The sequence below is a fragment of the Hetaerina americana genome, unplaced genomic scaffold, assembly GCF_022747635.1.
Source record: "Hetaerina americana unplaced genomic scaffold, ioHetAmer1.1.p SCAF_5, whole genome shotgun sequence".
Lineage (NCBI taxonomy): Eukaryota > Metazoa > Arthropoda > Insecta > Odonata > Calopterygidae > Hetaerina > Hetaerina americana.
The window spans coordinates 69,453,715-69,473,531 of record NW_027287095.1 but is presented as its reverse complement, the minus strand read 5'-3'; the positions used below and the strand labels follow the sequence as shown (position 1 = coordinate 69,473,531).

The 19,817-nt window shown below is 42.4% G+C and overlaps 1 protein-coding gene across 1 annotated transcript in view; it reads right to left on the bottom strand.

Moving 5' to 3' along the window:
* Window positions 1–801: 801 nt before the first annotated feature.
* The window catches only part of wg (Wnt family member 1 wingless), a 95,108-nt gene continuing 76,092 nt past the window's right edge, over window positions 802–19,817 (bottom strand). The window contains exons 3-6 of the mRNA XM_071592521.1: window positions 6,062–6,465; window positions 4,239–5,001; window positions 2,457–2,678; window positions 802–989 (exon numbers count right to left, since the gene is read on the bottom strand). Of these exons, the coding sequence (XP_071448622.1) occupies window positions 802–989; window positions 2,457–2,678; window positions 4,239–5,001; window positions 6,062–6,465 (1,577 nt within the window). The remainder of the gene's footprint in view (window positions 990–2,456; window positions 2,679–4,238; window positions 5,002–6,061; window positions 6,466–19,817) is intronic.

Sequence of the window (19,817 nt, the reverse complement as noted above, 5' to 3'; positions counted from 1 at the left end):
CGTTTGTAATATTGTTTCCAGATTGTTAATAGATTTTCAGCATTCAATACGAGCACCAATTTGAATCGATAAAGATTCTGTAAACTTATTCTCCCATAACATTGATCGTTAAAGGTGTAAGCAGATCAATTTCAATCGCTCTTTTATTCTATGCAAAATAACTTATTTACACTAAAAATTGTAAACCAGCTTATGCTTATCAAAATATGGAAGGCTGCTTTATTTTAATTAGCTAACATAATTAGAAAACCTTTAAACTAATATTTGGTCGTGAAAGCTATTTGCTGTAAAATCAAGATTTTTAGGAATTACGCATAATGCAAACAGTAAACATTGCTGCGGCTTTAGTAGATTGATATCTTCCATCTCTTTCTACTTCAGTTTAAAGGGCTTTTGTGAAACACTTCGTACATGAAACTGATATACTTCATCCTTCCACCGTATATATCATTTTACAAGTATTGCTATATAAATAATTTATTTATTAGTCTCTGCCTCTATCTCCAGTCGGATTAGAGAATCACATTTCACCACATCCCTGGTCTCGCTCACGAGTGAGTCCTGTTTTCCAGACATGTTACCTTCATCTGAGCGTTTTTCCGTTTCACTGAGCGTTCGTTACCTGAATTGAAGTCACCAGGCTTCGAGAAAAAGTCTTACACTTTCCTCTAAACGGCCAGCATGTTGTATAACACGAAAACAAATTGGCACCAACAAAGGAAGTACTATCGCAGGAATTGAAGTCTCTTGCAGTCGTTGAAGTCTCCAATTGCTGGCCGATAGGCACCGGCCACACCACACTCAAAGACACGTATGCACAAGCTTTCTTGTCTTACATAGCTTGCACTTGACCTCACAGCACCAATGAAAGGTGCATGCGCACCTCTCCACGACGACCGTTTCCGCCGTCCTGTGTCCTCGTCCGCAGCACATGAGATCACAGCCGTCGACACCAAGCGACGAAGCATTACATGGACGGCCTCTCGTCCCTTTTGAAAACAGAGAATTGGTTGGAAAGGTATCATTAAACATATTGCCATTAAAATTTTTGTCATTGCCATACATTTGTTTGTAAACTAATAGAGATATAGAAATCACGCAAACACACATATAAGTGATGTCCTGTAAAGTGATTATTCAAGTTACCATTTATTTCCAATCAACGATACAAATATGTTCCACAGAATTATATTTTATTGACATTCAAACGTAAATTTTCCTTGACAGCACTGAGAAGATGAAAAAATTGATTCTGAACGTGTAAAAGAGCCCATAATGCGAATATCAGAAACCAAGATCAGTTAGTCTGTGCATATATTATTCTTCTAGATAATTAGACTTACATTAAGTGCGCGATGCATATATGTCTGAAAAGTTTGTTTACAGACTGAAAGAGCATGCAATTCTGCAGACACTAAAATCATATTTTATTGTTTTTTTATTTTTTTGAGTGCGTTCCTTCTTTTCGATATTATAGGTTATTATTAAACAGCTACGAAAACTCACGTCGTAAATTCTGAATAATATTTATATCAATTACATTCATAACTCCATTCAAGAGAATTTGAAATTAACACGACATTATAACCCTAAGAAACGTTGTAATTCGTCAAACATGGCTGTATATTTTGCCATCAATCAATGCTTCCTTAAACTCTGGATTCACGAAACTGGAAAGCGCGCATTGGTGTGTTAATCATGTATGACTAACGAATCTTCTTCAGTAGTAGGAAATTTACAGTACATAACAATTTTATTATTTGTCTTATAGAAGTTGAAATTTGTAATTTGATGCATAAAATAGAGAGAAATATTGTTTTATGAATGAAGTATTGAATTAAATCCTAGTCTTTAACTTAGCTAATAATGGTAGTTGCTGTGAATAGCTGTATTACAACATAGCGGCCTATATCATGTTTGTTGAGCTTCTGAAAACATTTATTAAGATTGATAATTAGGTTTCAAAATTGAAGAAAGGTGTATATAGCTTTAATGTGTGTACTTGCACAAAATGCGTCTGTAAATATGTTTTCACTCTTGCTAAATTCACAACTACCTAAGAGAATACAAATAAAGTCATTTCAAAGATTTTTAATTAGGCCAGACATATTTCAGTCTAAAATTATTTGTCATTTTCTTTGATGGGTATGAGAGTTGGCAAAAAAATATGTAGGTAATAATTTACAAAATAAATATTTTTGCTGAATTAATGTAACACAGGCAGTATAAATATCAATTAAAGTAGTTCTTGCTCACTCTCTAATAGTTTAAATGGTAAATGAGATGCTACGTTCGCCACGAAAGTACTAACTGAATTTAAAATATCATTTGGAGAAAAACTCATCCGCATACATAATTTTTTGTGTGGATGAGTTCTTTTGAAATAATAAAATAATAAATTTGCGTGTATTATATGAAATTTTTCACCAACAAAATTATTGATCGTTTTGGATTACCTGGAATGCCAAGGCGTGGGTTTCTTTCGCAGAACCCTGGTGATGGCTCTAAGTACACAAGGTCTTTTCTGCCCGGTGGCTTATGCTCTGGTCGATAAGGCTGCAACTGAAAGGAGTACCTCCCTCTGTTCGTGAAGCCACCACCTCTACCTCTTCCCCTACCTCCACCAACGATAAAGCCACCTCGACCTCTGTTTGAATTAGCTCCGTTGCCAGCAATTCCTGCAAGTAAATAAAAAATGCTGATTGTCAAAATTGGAGTATTAGGATAGAATACCAAATATTCTAATTCCATCAACAACTAACTGAGTCACAAGAGAACCAGGTGACAGTTTAAATATAAACTGTTTACAGAGGCTAGGCAATAATTTCAAATACTACTTTTTACAGCTTCAATATTCGGAATTAGAGGGTAATATATTAAGATACAGCTCTACTTATTCATATTAACGATTATAGTTATATTGACACACAAAATATTGTCAAAAATGTCAAATTGTCCCTGGGCATATAAAAGTTACAGATGCAAATCTTCAAATGGCTGTACCAATCAAATACAACATCTACATTAGAGAAATAATATGCAACTTATGAAAACAACTTCAAATGATAAAAAAGCTTATTAAAGCGAAGTAGCAAACAGCTAAAGGAAGTCATTTCACAATTCAAAAGCATGTCAGGAAAGTGTCTTCGAGCAAACGGGGATCATGCCGGGGATAGGGTAGGTGGATTGGTAAGCAGGAGGAGAAGCGAGGAGGCAACTAATACTCTCTTGTGCCCAAGAAACCTCTTTATCATCCGCAAAAGTCCCAATAGATATCCATTAGGAAAAGAAAAATTGTTTAATAGAAACGAGGATAGTATTTTCATTTTCGTATACTCATAGTAGTGATATGGAGTCGGTCTTCTAGAACACAATTTAAAAACAATATATTGGGAGTATCACAGATATTCTTATTCGAATTCTTGCCCCATTTGCGTTGTTAAGAAATAGGTTATTTTTATTGGCTCGTTTACATGGCCATAATTTTCAAGCCAATGTAAGTTTGGAATGGCCATAACTTTCAAGCCAAGTATTCAATAAACAATCCTATAGTGACCATTCCAAGATAAATCGCAAGTAACCTACAATTGTGGCCATTGGGCCCTAAATAAACACTTTTTTATATTTAATTTCCATATTAGAAGAGCATTAGTATCTTTTAACATTTTACATCGGCATAAGAGTGATTCATTGAAGCATTCCATCGTAAACATACTGTGCCGCTCCCGGAAAATGCATAAGAGCACATTTGATATTTTCATATTTATTTCGCTTTCGAATGCAGAGATAAAGCAACCAAACCAACTGAACCCAACAAATTTCGCATTTACATTCAGCAATCCAAGCAAACAAGAGCCCATAATAGTGCAATTAGTGTGAGCAAATGATTATTGTGTTAAAACCTAGAAGCGAGCCAGAAATGCAATAAAAACTCAAAGCGGTAGGAAAAAAACGTAAAAAAAACCAGCGCATGATTCTGCATAATCAGTATGCCGTGCCCCTCTTACACCCAGCTAAGCAAAAAGAAATATGGTCGAAAGAAGAAGCACCCATCATTTTTTGTTTTCGTGCAGCCAAAAATAAAGAGAGTGGCATATGGGTGATCCAATAAAATATATGTAAGGAAAATGATAGGAATAGTACAGGTGCTGATTTCAAACATTGCAACGGAGCAGGATAAAAGTGAAACATAACTTTTCAAAGAGTAGTAGTAGTAAGATGACAAGAGTACACGTTACCTCCGCTTCCTCCTCCCACCCCTTTGGTCCTCCTCCGCTGCTGCCCCCCTCCCCACCGCCCGCCCCCCCCCCTGCCCGCCGAACCCGCACCCTTGGCGGAGCGGTGGGCTGTGGGGTGGTGGGAGGGCGCCGGGGACGACCCGGGGTTCGCGGCGGAGGAGGAGGCGTCGGCCGGGGTGGATCCGGGGAGGAGGTCGGCGGGAGGGGGATAGGCGAGGTCGCGGGATTGAGCCGCGGGAGGGGTGGGTGTGGTCACCGCAGGGGCTCGAATCGGCGCCCGAAGGGACCTGGGGGTTTTTACTGGGTGGGGAGCGGCAGGGGTGGTGGCGGCGGGGGTGAGGTTGGTGGTGTTGGGATTGGTAGGGTTTAGTGGTGGTGGTGGTGGCGTCGTTGGTGTCGCCGCGTTGGTGTCGTTGGTGTCCCCACCTCCGACGCCGACGGCTCCTCCCCCGACGCCCGGCCGGTTCTCGTTCTCGCCCCCGATCGTGTTGTCCACCTCTCCTGGGCTGCCACTCTTGCCCTTGCCGCCGCGGCCCCTGCCCTGTCGCCCCCGGCCGCCTGTCTTGCCCCCACCTCCAGACCCGGGGCCACCCCGGAGGGAGCCGGAGTTGGACACGAGCACTCGGGAGGCACCGTCGAAGCGGTCCTTGAGATGGTCGCCGACTACGCGAAAGGATGGGAGCCGCATCCAGCACGTCTTAACGGTGCAGGAGCCGCTCATCCCGTGGCACTTGCATTCTTGCCGCATCTCCGAAGCGACATGCTGAAAAGCGTAAAGGTTCATAGATTAATGTTCTGAACGAGGAGGGATAGACATCTTGATGACTATTGAAAATATCTCAGGGTTTCTTCAATCGTACCAGAACTTTTTCGGACGAAGCTCATTGTTCATTTGGTATAATATTTGGGGAAGGAAGTAGGATCAACATTGTTAGAAAGAGCTTGCAAATTAAAACTCAATGATGTTTTATTTCAAGTTGTGATAATGAAATTTTAATGCTGAATTCTGAGGTGAAAAATTTCTATTTATTTTTGAATGTTGATATCGTTACTAGTTGTATGTAAACTACGTGTATTAACCCGAAAACTGAAATTTCTTATTGTCATTATTGAAGTTCGACAGTATTAAGTATGATGAGATTATAATGGGTAAATTATTTACGTGTCAAGCCCTCCTAAGATTGTAAACAAAATCGCAATGATCATTGGTATCATAAATGACTCCTGAGTAAATCTTCACGCTATAATTTAAATTAACCGGTCATGGCTTCGACAAGACTATTATCCTTGAGGGCTATTCACAGTCGTTTATTTTTATTCACGGGTATTTATATTTAATGATGAAAACTTTGCAATGTGGTTATTTTGGATATGGTAAAGTCTAAAGTCACGTCTTTCTTAAACACAGCAAAATTCAGCATTCATAATATGAATTTTAACGTTTAAACAAGCAATTGCCAATGACGCGTTTCTTTATATTTTATCTGTGGTCAAGTATTGTGGCCCCCAATATAGCTTATATTAAGATGGCAAATTACAAGGAAATCTATTAATTCATGAAGATAGTTCAGTGTGAAGGAAAAAATTAGTGTTAGTGTAAGGTGATATTTACTTGGAACTAAAATGATAACCTTATCACAACAAAGGAAAGAATTTTAAATGACATACAATCGTGAAAGCCGGTATTATTTAATTAGTTATTTATCATATTAGATACTATGACATGTTCAACAGCTGCTCTATTTTCAGCTATATATTTTAAAGGATATAGTCGTGACATCTAGTTTAATAGGTGACCAGTATGGGCGATTTGGGTCACTCACCGCTCTCCCGGCTTCGTTGTTGTGGAGGTTCATCTTCTCGCGAAGGTGCCTCCCCTTCTCCCCTGCGTCCACGAACTCCCTCGAGAATTCGTAGCCGAACGCGAGATTGTCGGAGCACCCGCCCCACTCCCAGTCCCTCCGCACTCCTCCGAGGCCCGGTGGCTGCCCCCCCTGGCCCTGAGTGAGAGCGGCGGCCGTCGACGGGGTGTCCCCCTTGCCCCCACCTCGGGTCCCGTAGTAGAGCACCTCCTGGCTCACGCGGGCAGCCGTGTTGGGGCCGCTCCCGCCCCGGTGCCCGTAATCGCATGTGCACGACTCGATGGAGCCCTCGCTGCACGCCCGGGACACGGCGTGCGTCACACCAGCGCTCGTGATGGCGTAGATAAATGCTGTCTCCCGGCAACCTGCGGAGTCAGAGGAAGAGAAAAGAAGAAAAGTAGTGTTAATCCTAGAGAAATCTGGAGAGAAATTGGTGACAATGGCCATAAAAAGGGACACCTTCACTTACGGGTGTCTACATTCGATAATGTTAGGTCTATTCACATACACAGACTAATCTCGAAACTCTAGGCCACACAATACTATCTGTAAAGATATTTTAATAGTTTTAACTATGTATAATGTAATAAGGTATATTGAACTCCGTTCAATCAATCACGAAAATAACATTTAATATTGATTATGTATGCCTGGTGTGAAATTATCCGTGCTGCACACTCTAAATGTTATTTATAGAGTTTTACGGAGATGTTAATCCAAAACCATTCCAACATCAATACGAATACTCATTAATTATATAGTTGTTTGATTCAGTAAATGCCTAACTGCAAGTAAAATTGCTTCCAAAATCAGTCATTACTTCCATATCTTCAGATGAAGACGGATTGTTTCCGTCGAAATATGAAGAAATAACGTGTGAGTGTTCTTTTTTTTGTGTTTCTATATTGTGTGTTACTGTGTATTATACTATTCGGCACTTCCATGTTACGTCTACGAAAGCATAAATATATATATATATATATATATATATATATATATATATATATATATATATGTGTGTGTGTGTGTGTGTGTGTGTGTGTGTGTGTGTGTGTGTATATATATTTCATCGACAAGACCAAGGATAGGCCAATTTTACTGAGAGTAATCAGCCAAATTTAATTTTCATTATCATGTTCATAAACTGTCTCGTTGTGATGAAAACAAGGCATTGTGATGAGGGAAAGACATTCAATGGAATTCTCTTGAACCGAGAGCGTACTAGTGGAGGATTCCAGTTATCGGAATACGTTTGTAGGGGATCCTTTATTTACCTACACGAGACTCTCTATGCTCGACTTCCGGTCTTGCAGATGTCCCCGGGTAAACCTCTTTTGTGGCCATCCCCACATTGGTGCCCTGGCGCGTTCACCGCGGGGCGGACTTCGGGAAGGGGCGTGTCCTGGCGTTCCCGGCAATGAATGGGAACCGATCGAGCGGCCCCATTCAACCAAGGAACAAAAACACACACACACTCAACCTTCATCATAGTAATTTGAAATCCATTCCGAAACATCCCTTCCCACACCCACGTTCTCCCTCCTACTGCCCCTTCGCCCATCTCCTCACCATTCACATTGATCACACGATCCCATTGGGAGATCCCACACGCCGAAAAATGCGGGGTTTAGAACGAGAGAGAGGGAGAGATAGATGCAGGGAAGGCCGCCCGCATGGGTTCGGTTGGGAAGCAATCTCCTGCCGTGGCCCGCCGGCTCTCAGAAACTGTCCCCAGGTGGGGAGGAACGCGCCAGGATACGAGGTGGGGACGATGGAGGGAAAAGATTTTTCGAGGGAGAAAGGGTTGGTTTTGTGTGGGAGGGGGTGAAAGGAGATCGGGCGCTGCCGGCAGGAAATGAAGATGGAGAGAAAAGAATGAGTCATCTCCACCACCTCATTATCCTCACTTCCACCCCCTTCCCTACTCCTCCTCATCCACCCACCCACACTCCCACGCCACATCGCGACGACCCCTTTGGCGATCCACGGTGGATAGGCCTCTTCTCCTTCCTTTATTGGCGGTAACCGAATACGGCGTTCCGTTTCATTTTTTTGCAGGGCAATATCCCGGACACACAAGGGAGCGAAGGGGAGCGGCGGGGGGGGGGGTGGAATTTCCAAGAGGTTTCTTGGGAGTAGTTGAAGGAAAAGTACGCAGTGCTCCGGCGGCCACGCCCTCTTTCGCTCGCGCGTCTCCCCGAGACGGATTCTTATTCTACTTACGTTCTCCCTTTCCACACCCTCCACTCCCCACAATCCACCCGTGCACGCCTTTTGAATCGAGTGATCGGTGGGCGGGGCGAGCGAGGGTTCTGGCGAGGAATAGCCTCATCGAATTCACCCGCTTCAAACGAACTTGGACCGGCGACTCGGGAGTGTACGTCGGGAAAGAAAATCCTTCCCGTGGTCATTGCGTCTCGCTGCCGCTCGGCGTATTTGCGAAGTGTATTGTTTTCGGAATAGTATACGCCCATGCTGATTCTTATTCGAAATCGACGGGACTACGATAATTGCGAGTGGACGTGAAAAGCTTAGTGGTGGAATGCGGTTCCCTGTTCTCCGACGGTTGAGAGGAAATCCAGTGGCTTATATTATATGTATGGTATATAATATGGTAAATATTTTCACCAAGAAGAGGTCTTTCCCCTTATGTGGTGTCATACTTGGTTGGGCGTTTTAATGAATTATAGAGATTTATGGTATACATAGTTGATTTAAAATAATTCTCTCATCGCAGTTTTATATTAACGCAATCCAGGAAAATGGACGGTTTGTTCAACTGAAAGCTACGGAGTAAAATTATTTTTTTAAATATCTTTTTAAATCACCAAGGCAAAAATTAACCATATAGTCACATATAAATTTCAATGTTGACCATACAAATATAAGAATGTACGCAAAAATTATTCGCCTTGACCGAATGATTGGTGCATTGAAATACGCATTCACAGAATAACTCCGTCAAAAGATACTGTACCTCCCGCAGTTTCTTGAAATATGACAGCTTTACGCATTAAGTGGCTCACGCTATTTTTTTATGCAAAAGAAATGAAGGCAACAAAAGTAGGTTTGCGCGAGACACATTATTTAACACCATACCACGATACTAATAATAGACTGTACAAGAAAAAATATATTTCATATCAATTGAATTTTTGTATTTGTCGTAGTATTGATGTAATTGCTAGATAATGATTTGTTCCCTTATTCAAACCAAATTAAAACTTTTAAATATAATTGGAAACAATATCATTTATTAAGACTAAATGCTTCACGAAATCCCCAACTGGCTACTCCCATAAATTTATGTAATGACATAAGGTTATGGTTAAGCGTAATAATTATCAGGAAGATTTATTCCTTACATTATATCACAATGGGACGCAGTAGTTCATTGGTTTGAGCGCTGTATTAATGATCGGGAACATCGAATGTAATTCCCTGGGACGTCTCTTCACTCAAGTTGTGTGATTTTCGGGTACAAGATCATCCTGGGAAAACATTGTCGTCACAGCGAACGTAGCTTGTCACCTACCTTGCTAATGTGTAAATTCCACAAGACGGGCGTAATACTAAGTGAGCTCTACCCTCAACTATCAAACCGACCTCCGGGTTAATAGCTGTGGTTAATTTGGTAATTAGATTACAGATAGCCCGCGTATAGGCAAGCTATAGATAGTGGGATCACTTGGCTCAAGTTGTCAGTTTAAATCCAGCTTTGAACTTTGTATCATATTTACCACATGACAAGCTTAATATAAAATACATAGCATTTTTTCTAATTTCTAATGATAATCGACAGAACTTAATACGCATGCACGGCTTTGAATATTGGAAATTACGGTCGAAGTAATGTCTACGGTCAATTTGTTTTGTGCATTCACCTCACGTAGTCAAATCTTTACAAAAAGATAATAGTCCTTGGTTGTTTACGAAAAAGTCCTCTCAGCAGTGGAATAAAGAACAAAACTTGGGAAGCCGGGCGCACACTCGCGACATAATTGTCGCCATGAACGAGAAAATTGCGGAGCCATTCCAATCTTCATCCCCGGGAGCAATTAATGGGCGCGGAGGTCTTGTACGTGGATGAGAACGGAGGAGGGAGATACTAGTGGTAGGGGAGCAGCAGCATTCATATGAAGAAGGGGTGGAAAGGGTTTCTGCGGGCGGTGGGGGAGTGGGGACTGGAGGTAAAGGGGTGGGGGTAGCGAGTACTCCCGCCCACCCGCCCTGCCGCCGGCGGCGTGGAGGCGATCCGAATATCGCCGTGGTAGGGCCCCTGGGATCACACAGGGGGCGCCCCGCGGAGTTTCGGGGCTGGCGTAATTACGTTATCATGTCTTCGCGGCGGGAGAGGGCGGGGAAAGTGGGTGGCGGCGTCGAGAACACCGCGGTCGAGGGTGGAAGGAAACTGGATTCGCCATGCGGGCGGGGAGGGTCTCTCTGAGTTAAGATTGAATGGGGGTGTGGGGATTGGGGAAAGGTCGAGGAACGGAGGGCGAAAAAAGGAAGAAATTGGGGTCTGGGAGAAGGACGAGAGGGAGGAGGGGTGAGGGGCTGGACATCATGGACAGAAAATATAGAAAAAAAGGATGACGGTCAACCGGTGGAGGAAATTCATATTTCAATCTTTATATCCTATTCAGTCCTTTCGGTGGCCGTTGAATATTCATACCAGATTAATGGTCCCCGGAGTCATTTTAAAGGCCGGAAAAAAACGAGAGGAATACCCTGAACGGACTCCCTTCGTGGTGATATGGGGAAAGAGGGAAGTTTGCAGGTTGTCTTTCTGTTGATACCAGTAAAATTTGCTTTTGTTTTAATCCCATTGCCGTAACAATCGACGCATTCGCTCAAGTTTTTTTTGGCGAAAATTACAGCCATCGTCATGACAATAACGTCGCTTTTCTTCATTTCCATTGAAGGAGGCTCAGGTGCAATTCGTGAAGGGCATCGTTAGACATATGGATACCGATGAGAAAAATTATTTTTATTTCCATTGCAAACGATGTGTCCAGGATTTCGCCGCAAATTCTCCTTCAACGAGTCCCGGCCATTCGAGATGAGAGATAGATGTTTATTGATCCGATTATATAGATTCTGCTGGAAAACATTTGTCCAATTTTGCGAATCAAGATTGACTTGCACTAGCAACTTACACTGCCCAAATCTGTGAAACTACGAGACTCGTACTGTGAAACTCGTACTTCGATCACAGTTGCAAGTGCACTGAAAGAAAAACTATCCGTTTATTCACGTCTTTTATAGTTTCATTTGACTTTTTTTAGGAACTGCAACCCTCTCTCGCATGAACAATTAGGTTGTGAATCGTGCCAAGTATAATTGATAATATACTTGACTAAATACTAAGCAATCAAAGAATATATTTTTTGTACTTCAAGTAATAAGTACATCACGATGGGAAAAATCAAGGTCAAACAATTTAATCTTTCCCAGAATACCAATTGGTTAAGTTCATAGAGAAGACAATTTACCCTGTTCCAGCATGAAGAAGGATTAAAGATGATTTCAACTAATTCTTCTCTCGGAAGTGCAAGATAAATTTTTGAGTATAGCACTTATCACTAGAGGGAATTATTGTTATCTGGTAAAGAGATTGACTAAGGTAAACGGCCATGCTATCGTGCTCACCTTAAACCGATGCATGAGCATACAGTCATCATGCGTAGTAAAAAGTGAGAAACGTTGACTGCACAACGGCCCGCTCCCTTTCGTCTGGACGTATTTGGCCCCTCACCCCTCCCCCTACCCCTTTTCCCTAAACATGGCCACTCCACGCAATCGCTTGATCTTCCTTTCAACATAAACGTTCCCCTCCCGAAATCTTATCTCCGCTCCGTGATCTTGAAGAAAGCACAAAGCTTTACCTCGAATGTCTCGGGCTAAGGAGTGCTCGGGGTATATATAATAATCAAACAAACCTCTTGTGTCCGCCGAGTCCTTTTTTTTAATCTCTATCTACCCTCCTCCCCACTCCCCTCTTCACCATACCTCTCAGACTTTCTCATATGTGCCCCAACCCCTTCCTGCTCCCACAACCCCCTTCTCACATCACTCCACCTCCTTAAAAAAAACCGTAATCGCCTAGCCGCTCACTCTCTCGAGTGCCTGTTCCGGGTCAAACGATACGCACGACCGGCCATCGAGTGTCCATCTGAAGGGGCGGGGATTTTTCGGTAGTCCTGGAGGGGGAACTTCTTATTCCCGGCCGCAAAGGAGCGATGCAACTGGAGTGGAAGAAATTTTCCCGCATGGCAGCCCAAGGTGCTCCGTAGATTAACTATTTCCCCTTTTGACGACTGATCATTGAGACAGAAGTCCACAAACTCATTGCAAACTGCTGGTGTGCCGAGAATCTTCTACAATCGGTATTATGTGTCGTGTGTTGATTCAGATCGTATATTCGTATTAGATTACAGATGCTTGGTCATCTTTGTGTCTTGCATTTTTCGAACACATTGAATTTCGAAGATAAACTGTTTATACTTATATGTATAGTCTAATGCAAAGGTAAATGAAAGGCTGTAGCGAAAAAATAACAAAAATATGTCATTAAAACATACATAAGACTAATATTTCTTGAGTTCCAGTCACCTTCATTAGAGTACAAGGAGTAAACGACGGGAGGATAAGGAGGAGATGGCATAATAGGGTGGAGGGGTAAGGGTAATCAGAGGAACGTACGTGAAGGGTGATTGGTTGTGGAGAGAACAGGAGAGGAAGTTGTTGATTAAATGGGAAAGTTTTAATCCGTTAAGTTCGCATTCGTATTCTACATCTACATCTACTTTTGAGCTTCATAATAAGCTGCATCGCTTGAGAATTATCCGCCAGGTGATAACAGAATTGAATAATGGCGTTCGTTAATCAGTTATAGTTACTAACAATAAACCTTCGTAACCCTGAGGCAAATATCAGTCACTCCGTATAATCTATTCCATCTACGAGTACTTAGTCAAACTTTCTGCGTTGCAAATCACCAGTTCGTAGTTAGGAAACTTGCAATAATATCTTGCATCATTTAGTTACGAAATTCCTTTCCTTTCAAATGACGACAATTAGCACTCGCCTTGGTTTACCATGGGTTGAGCCAGGGACTTTGAACCCACGGGGAGGTGAGAGCATTACTTCAAGTCTAACCCGGACGGCCTAGTTAACCTAAGGTTCTTCATCAAATAAAAACTGTTTCCGTGACCTCAACAATAAATTTTGAGGCGGCATAAAAATCGTTGTAGAATTTCCGGATCCCCATCCTTCCTAGCGCATCCATTTGTTCTTCTTTTTTTAATCCCTCCCCCGTCGTATCAACAGATTGTGGCCGGCGATTAACCCGATCCCCGCAATTCCCCGCGGGGGGACGGAGTGGATGGGGGGAGCGGGGCCCTGGGGGCGACTCCCCACCTCCGACCGCGCGAGACCTCTCTATGGATCGCCGGGGCCGGGTGCACGGGCGAGACGGCGGCTAACAAATCGCCGCGATTCTCCCGCCGTGCTGCACGCACTGCGAGACGGCGGCGGGCAATGGCAGGAGCAAGCAGCCAGCCTCCGGTCTGGAGATGGCGGAGGGAGACTGTACTGGGTGGGGGGGGAGGTCTGGAAGCGGTGGGGGAGGCAAGGGGTGGGTGGTTTCGGGACCTATCCGGCGAAAGAAAAATGAGTTGAACCACCCCGGACGTTTGAAGAATGATGTACAATGCGGGAGCGATCATTTAAGTCGGGGTATTTTATTTTATTATTCGGAATAATTTGACCGCCCATCCCACCTAACCCTCCCCATCCGCGAACGTCCGCCCAATATGTTCAAGGGGCGTGAGAGTGAAGACGGAGGATGTGCCAAGGAGGGAGCACGAGATTCCCTGGAGGATATTTGGTATGTGAGGAGGCTAGAGGAGTGAGTGGCCTTTTCTTCATTCTTTTTTCCACCGGTTCACTGAATGGGGATTCCTGTCCGGTGTCTATCCAAACCCGGCTCAGAATACGCCCCCTTCTCCCCACTGACGAAAGCGTCGCGTGGTTGAATATGCTCTTCCCTATTGACGGAAATGAAATTTCTACCCTAAAAGGAAGAATCCCTATTAATCATTCCTGATTCCTTATTCTAAAAAAATAAGAACTATATAAACATGATCAAGACATGATTTTGACCGCGCTTCGGTCTAGAAAATAGCTATAACATTTTATGATCAACGACGCTCTTGAAGTAATATGAGTTTGAAATATTAGAATTTCGCACTAATTTCGTCACCGTGATGGCATGAAGATAATGCTCCATTTTTTTTATCGAAAATTAGTATCACCCAGGTTATACGTCAAAGCTAACCATAATGTTTGGAGCATACTATATATTACCAACAATAACACCAGGATTCAAGTTGAAACCTCACACTTTCGGTCTTTATTGAATCTTTGACGATAGGAATCCCAGGCATCCGCTCCCACAGAAATAACTGTTCTATTGTAAGTACGACAACCTATTTGTTTTAGACTTGTTACACTTTAAAATATTTTAAAGATTCTCAAAAATACTTTTATTTTATATTTTAATTATCATGTAAATAGGAATGACTATCCATTCACCACTTCCTCTGTAAATATGCACTGGAAACCCCTGCGTCTATACAGCATCTGCATGTTACCCGGCAAGCCACCTCTAGGGTTTGTGGCCCGGGGTGATGTAACGACATACAGGTATCTTAAAAACCTTGCCTAGCTGAATTTCTAGTAACTGATATGTAACGAGGACTTAATGTAAAGAGGATGAGGGAGAGCTTGTCGCTCCAAGGAGAGCAGCGAATGATTGTGGAAAATATTTTGAAAAGCCGCGGGTGTGGAAAGGAATGGAGTTGCGGAGCTGTGGGTGGGGGCGCTGAGATACGGGCGAGGAAGGTTTTGGTGAGGGAAGGAGGGGGATTGGAGGGTGAGGCGATCCCATGTTAACAGCTCGCACTCCTCCCTGAGGCAACACGGACGCAATGACAACGAGGCGAAAGGGGGAAATGAGCTGGATGCGCCTCTAGAACAACAAATGATGTCACTCCCGGCGGTCCACGCCCTGGTCTTGCCACGTTCTCTCTCTCTCTCACTCGCGATCGTGCAGGCAACTACTCTCCTGTTAACTCCGAATTCCACGACGTGTTAGATAAGACATGTCGTTTCCTCAAACCATTGTCTCTCAACCTCCCCCCCCTCCACACACACACCCATCTTACCCTCGCTACACTCCCCACTTCGCAAATATGGCTCGCTCTTTCTCATTCTACTTTTTTAAAGGTTTAGTCTAGAACCGTGAATCGGCGAGAGGTGGGCCGCAAAGGAGCATTTAACATGAGGCTCTAACCACCGAATTTAATCAGAATAATCGGTGACCTGCCATAGACTATACTTAAAGTCATCCTCCATTCCTGTTACGAGCACTTCACAATCCCCGATAGGTGTATAAAAAACGGTGGCTATAGTAAGAACTCGTGCCAAATTCTCTCAATTAGACTCGTATATAGGTATTGGGTTAATTTCTGAACTGTTCGCGCACTGCATCGACCGCAAAACCTAGTGGCAAATTATTGAATAGATGGTCTAATATGATGCGATAAAACTTTGAACTCTTGAAAAGAGAAATTCTATAGAAAAGGTGGTTTTGTAACTGTGGATTTTGAAAAATGTCTTGGATTGTGATACGTGACCAGCTGGAAAACTGAAACCCTGGTTCGTAGCTTAAAAATTTGCTTTAGTTCTATAATTTCTAATTAATACCAAAGAACCACGTCAACCCTGAACTTGCTTTCACCGTTCATGAAACTTGCAACATAACCATATAACGTATTTATGACTTTGAAATATCACCAATTATGTCGTAATGCCTATCCCCTTCTTTCCTGCCAGGGGCAGGAATAGTTCAGGCATGTTAGATGGAATGAAGGGAAGAAAGAAGTATGCGGAAAAAATACGGCATTACTACAGTGTCCGATTTGAGGTTGATAGTTAATACAGGCAATTAAATGCGTTGTTGTACATTGTGTCAATCCAAAACCTACCTTAACCGTTAAAAGTTACTGTTGCGGCATCTCCCACAGTTTCTTTGGAATTTGTCAAAGTATAAACACCATAAGTGTTTAAAGTTGGCTTTAACCTCGTGGACTGTGGCGCCTTGCGCACGAATACGAATGCCTGTGACATTGTATGTACGGCATTTCGTCACAACATCTAGTTCCTTTAAAAGCCCAAAAATTCAGAGTTTAAGAGGACGCCTCGGTAGCTTAAGTGGCTAAAGCACTCGACCGGATATTGAGGGATCTGGGTTCGAATCCGAATGATTTTTACGCTCTGAAATTGTTGCATTGAAATGCACATTAGCGGATGACTCCGTTAAAAGTTACTGTTGCGGCATCTCCCGCAGTTTCTTTGGAACTTAACCAGTAGATTAGCAGTAATTATAATGTAATGCAGAATAAACCGATCCTTTTTGTTTAGGATATTATCCAGTAAATTTTCAAACCTTAAAAGATTTTCTCCGCAAAACTCTCTTCGTTATGCGTATAATATATACATATTATTATGGTATTAAGAATATTGCGTTTTGGTAAAGTTTTTTTCCAAGTAGCGAGTATTACTTGAATGAGAAAGCATAAACAATGGTCAAGTTTCTCATTTTCAACAGTTATCAGTTTTTTTCACTGTGTAGAAATATATGTACACGTATCCCCGATAAATTATATTAAAACAGAAAAACAACTTGTGATTCATAGCAATATAAGCCCTTTTTTAAGTGTCACGATTTATTAGTAAAATTTCGTCATCTTTACCGGGTGAGATCTCCCATAAAGATTTCTTAATTACTGCCATTGCATCTTAAACTAAACATACATAACACCTATATTATTCTGGTAGCCAATGGTACTATTTCAATACGATTTTGAGTTCACCAAAGTGAGCGTGAGATCGAACCTAGAATATCTCTGCTGCAAAAGTGAGGATCAAGTGCACCTCATTCTCGTATTCCTAACAAATTGCTACATGAAGATTCTTTGTCAAACCACTCAATTTAAATCAGTGCCCCTACCACCTACCTCCCGCGCCATTTTTTTGCTTTGCACGCGGAATTTATTTTCCGCGAGTGTTTGCCGAATCCAGGAAATCGAACTTCCATTGCTGAAATAACGAGAAAGGGAAAACTCTTTGTAGCATTTTCCAATCGAATACCTCTATAATGCATCGTGGCGCATCCATCTCAATCACTGACCTAGAAAGATCTCCTAACACCAACTTTTCTCCCTCCTGTCCATCCTTTCACACTTCCTCTCCCTCATCCCGTTTGTTATCAGCTATTAGGGGAGGCGACCGAGAGCTAAGGTCATTTGCGCCAATACGGAGAGGCGAATAATTAAATGAGGTAAGTTGTTCAGGGAACAGTGGAAGGGTGGAGAGAAACCTGGCATCGACATTAACCCATTCTAAACGATAGACGTCAATGGGGTCCACAGTTCTACGTCCTATCCGACGGAAGGCGTTCTCACCTAAAGGGCTCTTCATCAAATACCCCAAGCACTAATCAGACAGGACACCACTGGGAAATCCTGCCTACTCCAGTACTCAAACCCGAGCACTCGAGGATGGAAGCCAGTACATTAGCAACCGCACCATCCTGATCCCCTCTTTCCTTCTATTCTCATTCCAAGACTCCAGGCGCCCGCGCACCACGTCCTCCCTCACCCTCCTCCTCGCCATCGGTCCAGTCTCCCGGAAAACGACCACGCGGTGGCCCAGCTCAAGCGAGGGGGCCGACGCCGTCATCATCGGCGGGAGTAGGAGGCGGGGTGACCGCTGTGCGGGCGAGACGCGGTGGCGAATGGGAGGAAGGCAGAGTGGGGGAGGGAGGGGTGGACGGGTGGTGTGAGGTGACAAGGGACCCCACAAAGGCAGCGGACAATGGTCGGACTTTTCGACTTCAGTTGGCCATAAAACCCTGTAAAGGGTCAGACGGCGGGCAGGAATATTTATATACGCGTAAGGGAGGAGGGGGAGAGAGAAGGCGTACTCTTGGGGAAGAAGGAGAAAGGCGAAGGAGAGAATGAGGAAGGGAGAGAGTAAGAGATAAACTGCCTCATGTCCGGTAAACCACATCTTCATCTCACCACCTTTTGAATCCCCTATATTTTTTATGGTAGATTAGCATTAAAGGCCGTCCAGGTTTATGGGATGCCTTCAGAGAAAGATGTTTGATACATGGCCCCATTTGCTCGGGATTACGACCATTGTGCCAGGGGGCTATGTGGTTTCTTTCTGTATTCAAATAAAACTCAAATGAAATGCGGATTTGTACGTGTCACCTCCTATGTATGAAGTATTTAAAGGGCTACAACACATTTTTGAGGGCAATAAATTGACGGAATACACGTCCTGCCTTTGCCAAAGAAAGAATAGTATCTGGGAAATGGAAATATTTTTGCGAAGGCCAGCAAAGTAATTTTTAAAAGTTGACTGAAGCTATGGATCAGCAGTCTCGTGTTTCATCTTCACAAGATTATTTCATTATTTGGTAACCACGGAGTAACAACTCGTATATGGAAAGTGAAATGATTCAAGGCAGTTGATTTCTTTCAGCATATATATCTGACGGTTTTTCTGTCAGCTTTAGGCTTTACAAATGGGCTTTCACATTTAATCTGGCTTATGTGTGACAAGCTATATTCACCCTAGTAAGTCGTGCGATTACGTTGCTCGTGACATCCATTAAGATTATATAAGAACACCACCAAAAACTAAGTTCTAAACACTCACAAAACGCCTTAGAGTCAGATAGGTTAACCACTGTAAGAATATGATGGATAAATGGCAATATAATTTTTAGAATGAATCAAAAAGGAATGAAAATATTTTTGAGAGGATATGGTGCATAATAGCCAACTTAATGTTTCGATAGAAAGCATTTTACCTTACTTAAAAAAATTCTCATTAAATGTCAATGAATAAAAATGGTCGTGAAATTCGTTCCACGTAAAATCGAAATGTCTTATTCTTTATGCGTGCATAATATTTAATTATTACAATATTTCCCATATTTTTCGTTTTGCATTAAACTTATGTCTGTGCATTTTTTATGAGAGCATTTCGTAATTTGAGCTGGTGCACTCTTTAAACCTATTTATTTATTCCGAAAAGCGATGTCTTTTTATTAAAAACAGGATCCAGTTAGACAGTGAGACAGAGACAGCAGATATATTATTTTATGTTCTCTACGTTATATAATATTTAGGAAAGTAAATGTAAAACAATTGATTTTTGTAATTCATTTGGTTAGGACACATTTCCAAAATTATTGACGTAAAACAAATGAATCAAACTACTTTTTTAAATCTTGTTTCTATAGTATGTGCAACTCTATAAGGGGTACGTATGATTAATGTCCGAGAGAAGAGTTTCCTGCCACCTGCAGAGTTGGGTCACATTCCCTACCTGTGTCCTAGCGGGAGGAGACCGTTGTATGTTTCATGTCCATGTGGTAGTGGAATTTTCCCTCCTTACTTTTCAAATTCTAGCTTGCATCGTTATTGGATACATGTTTTACTCCATCTAAAGGTGCAATTGTTTGTTAGTTAATAGTATATAGTATGCATTTGCATGCGTGTAAGCTGAAAAGATTTTTGCTTGAATGTATACTCCACAGTGGGTTTAGGTTTGCATGGATGAGTTGATTTTGCAT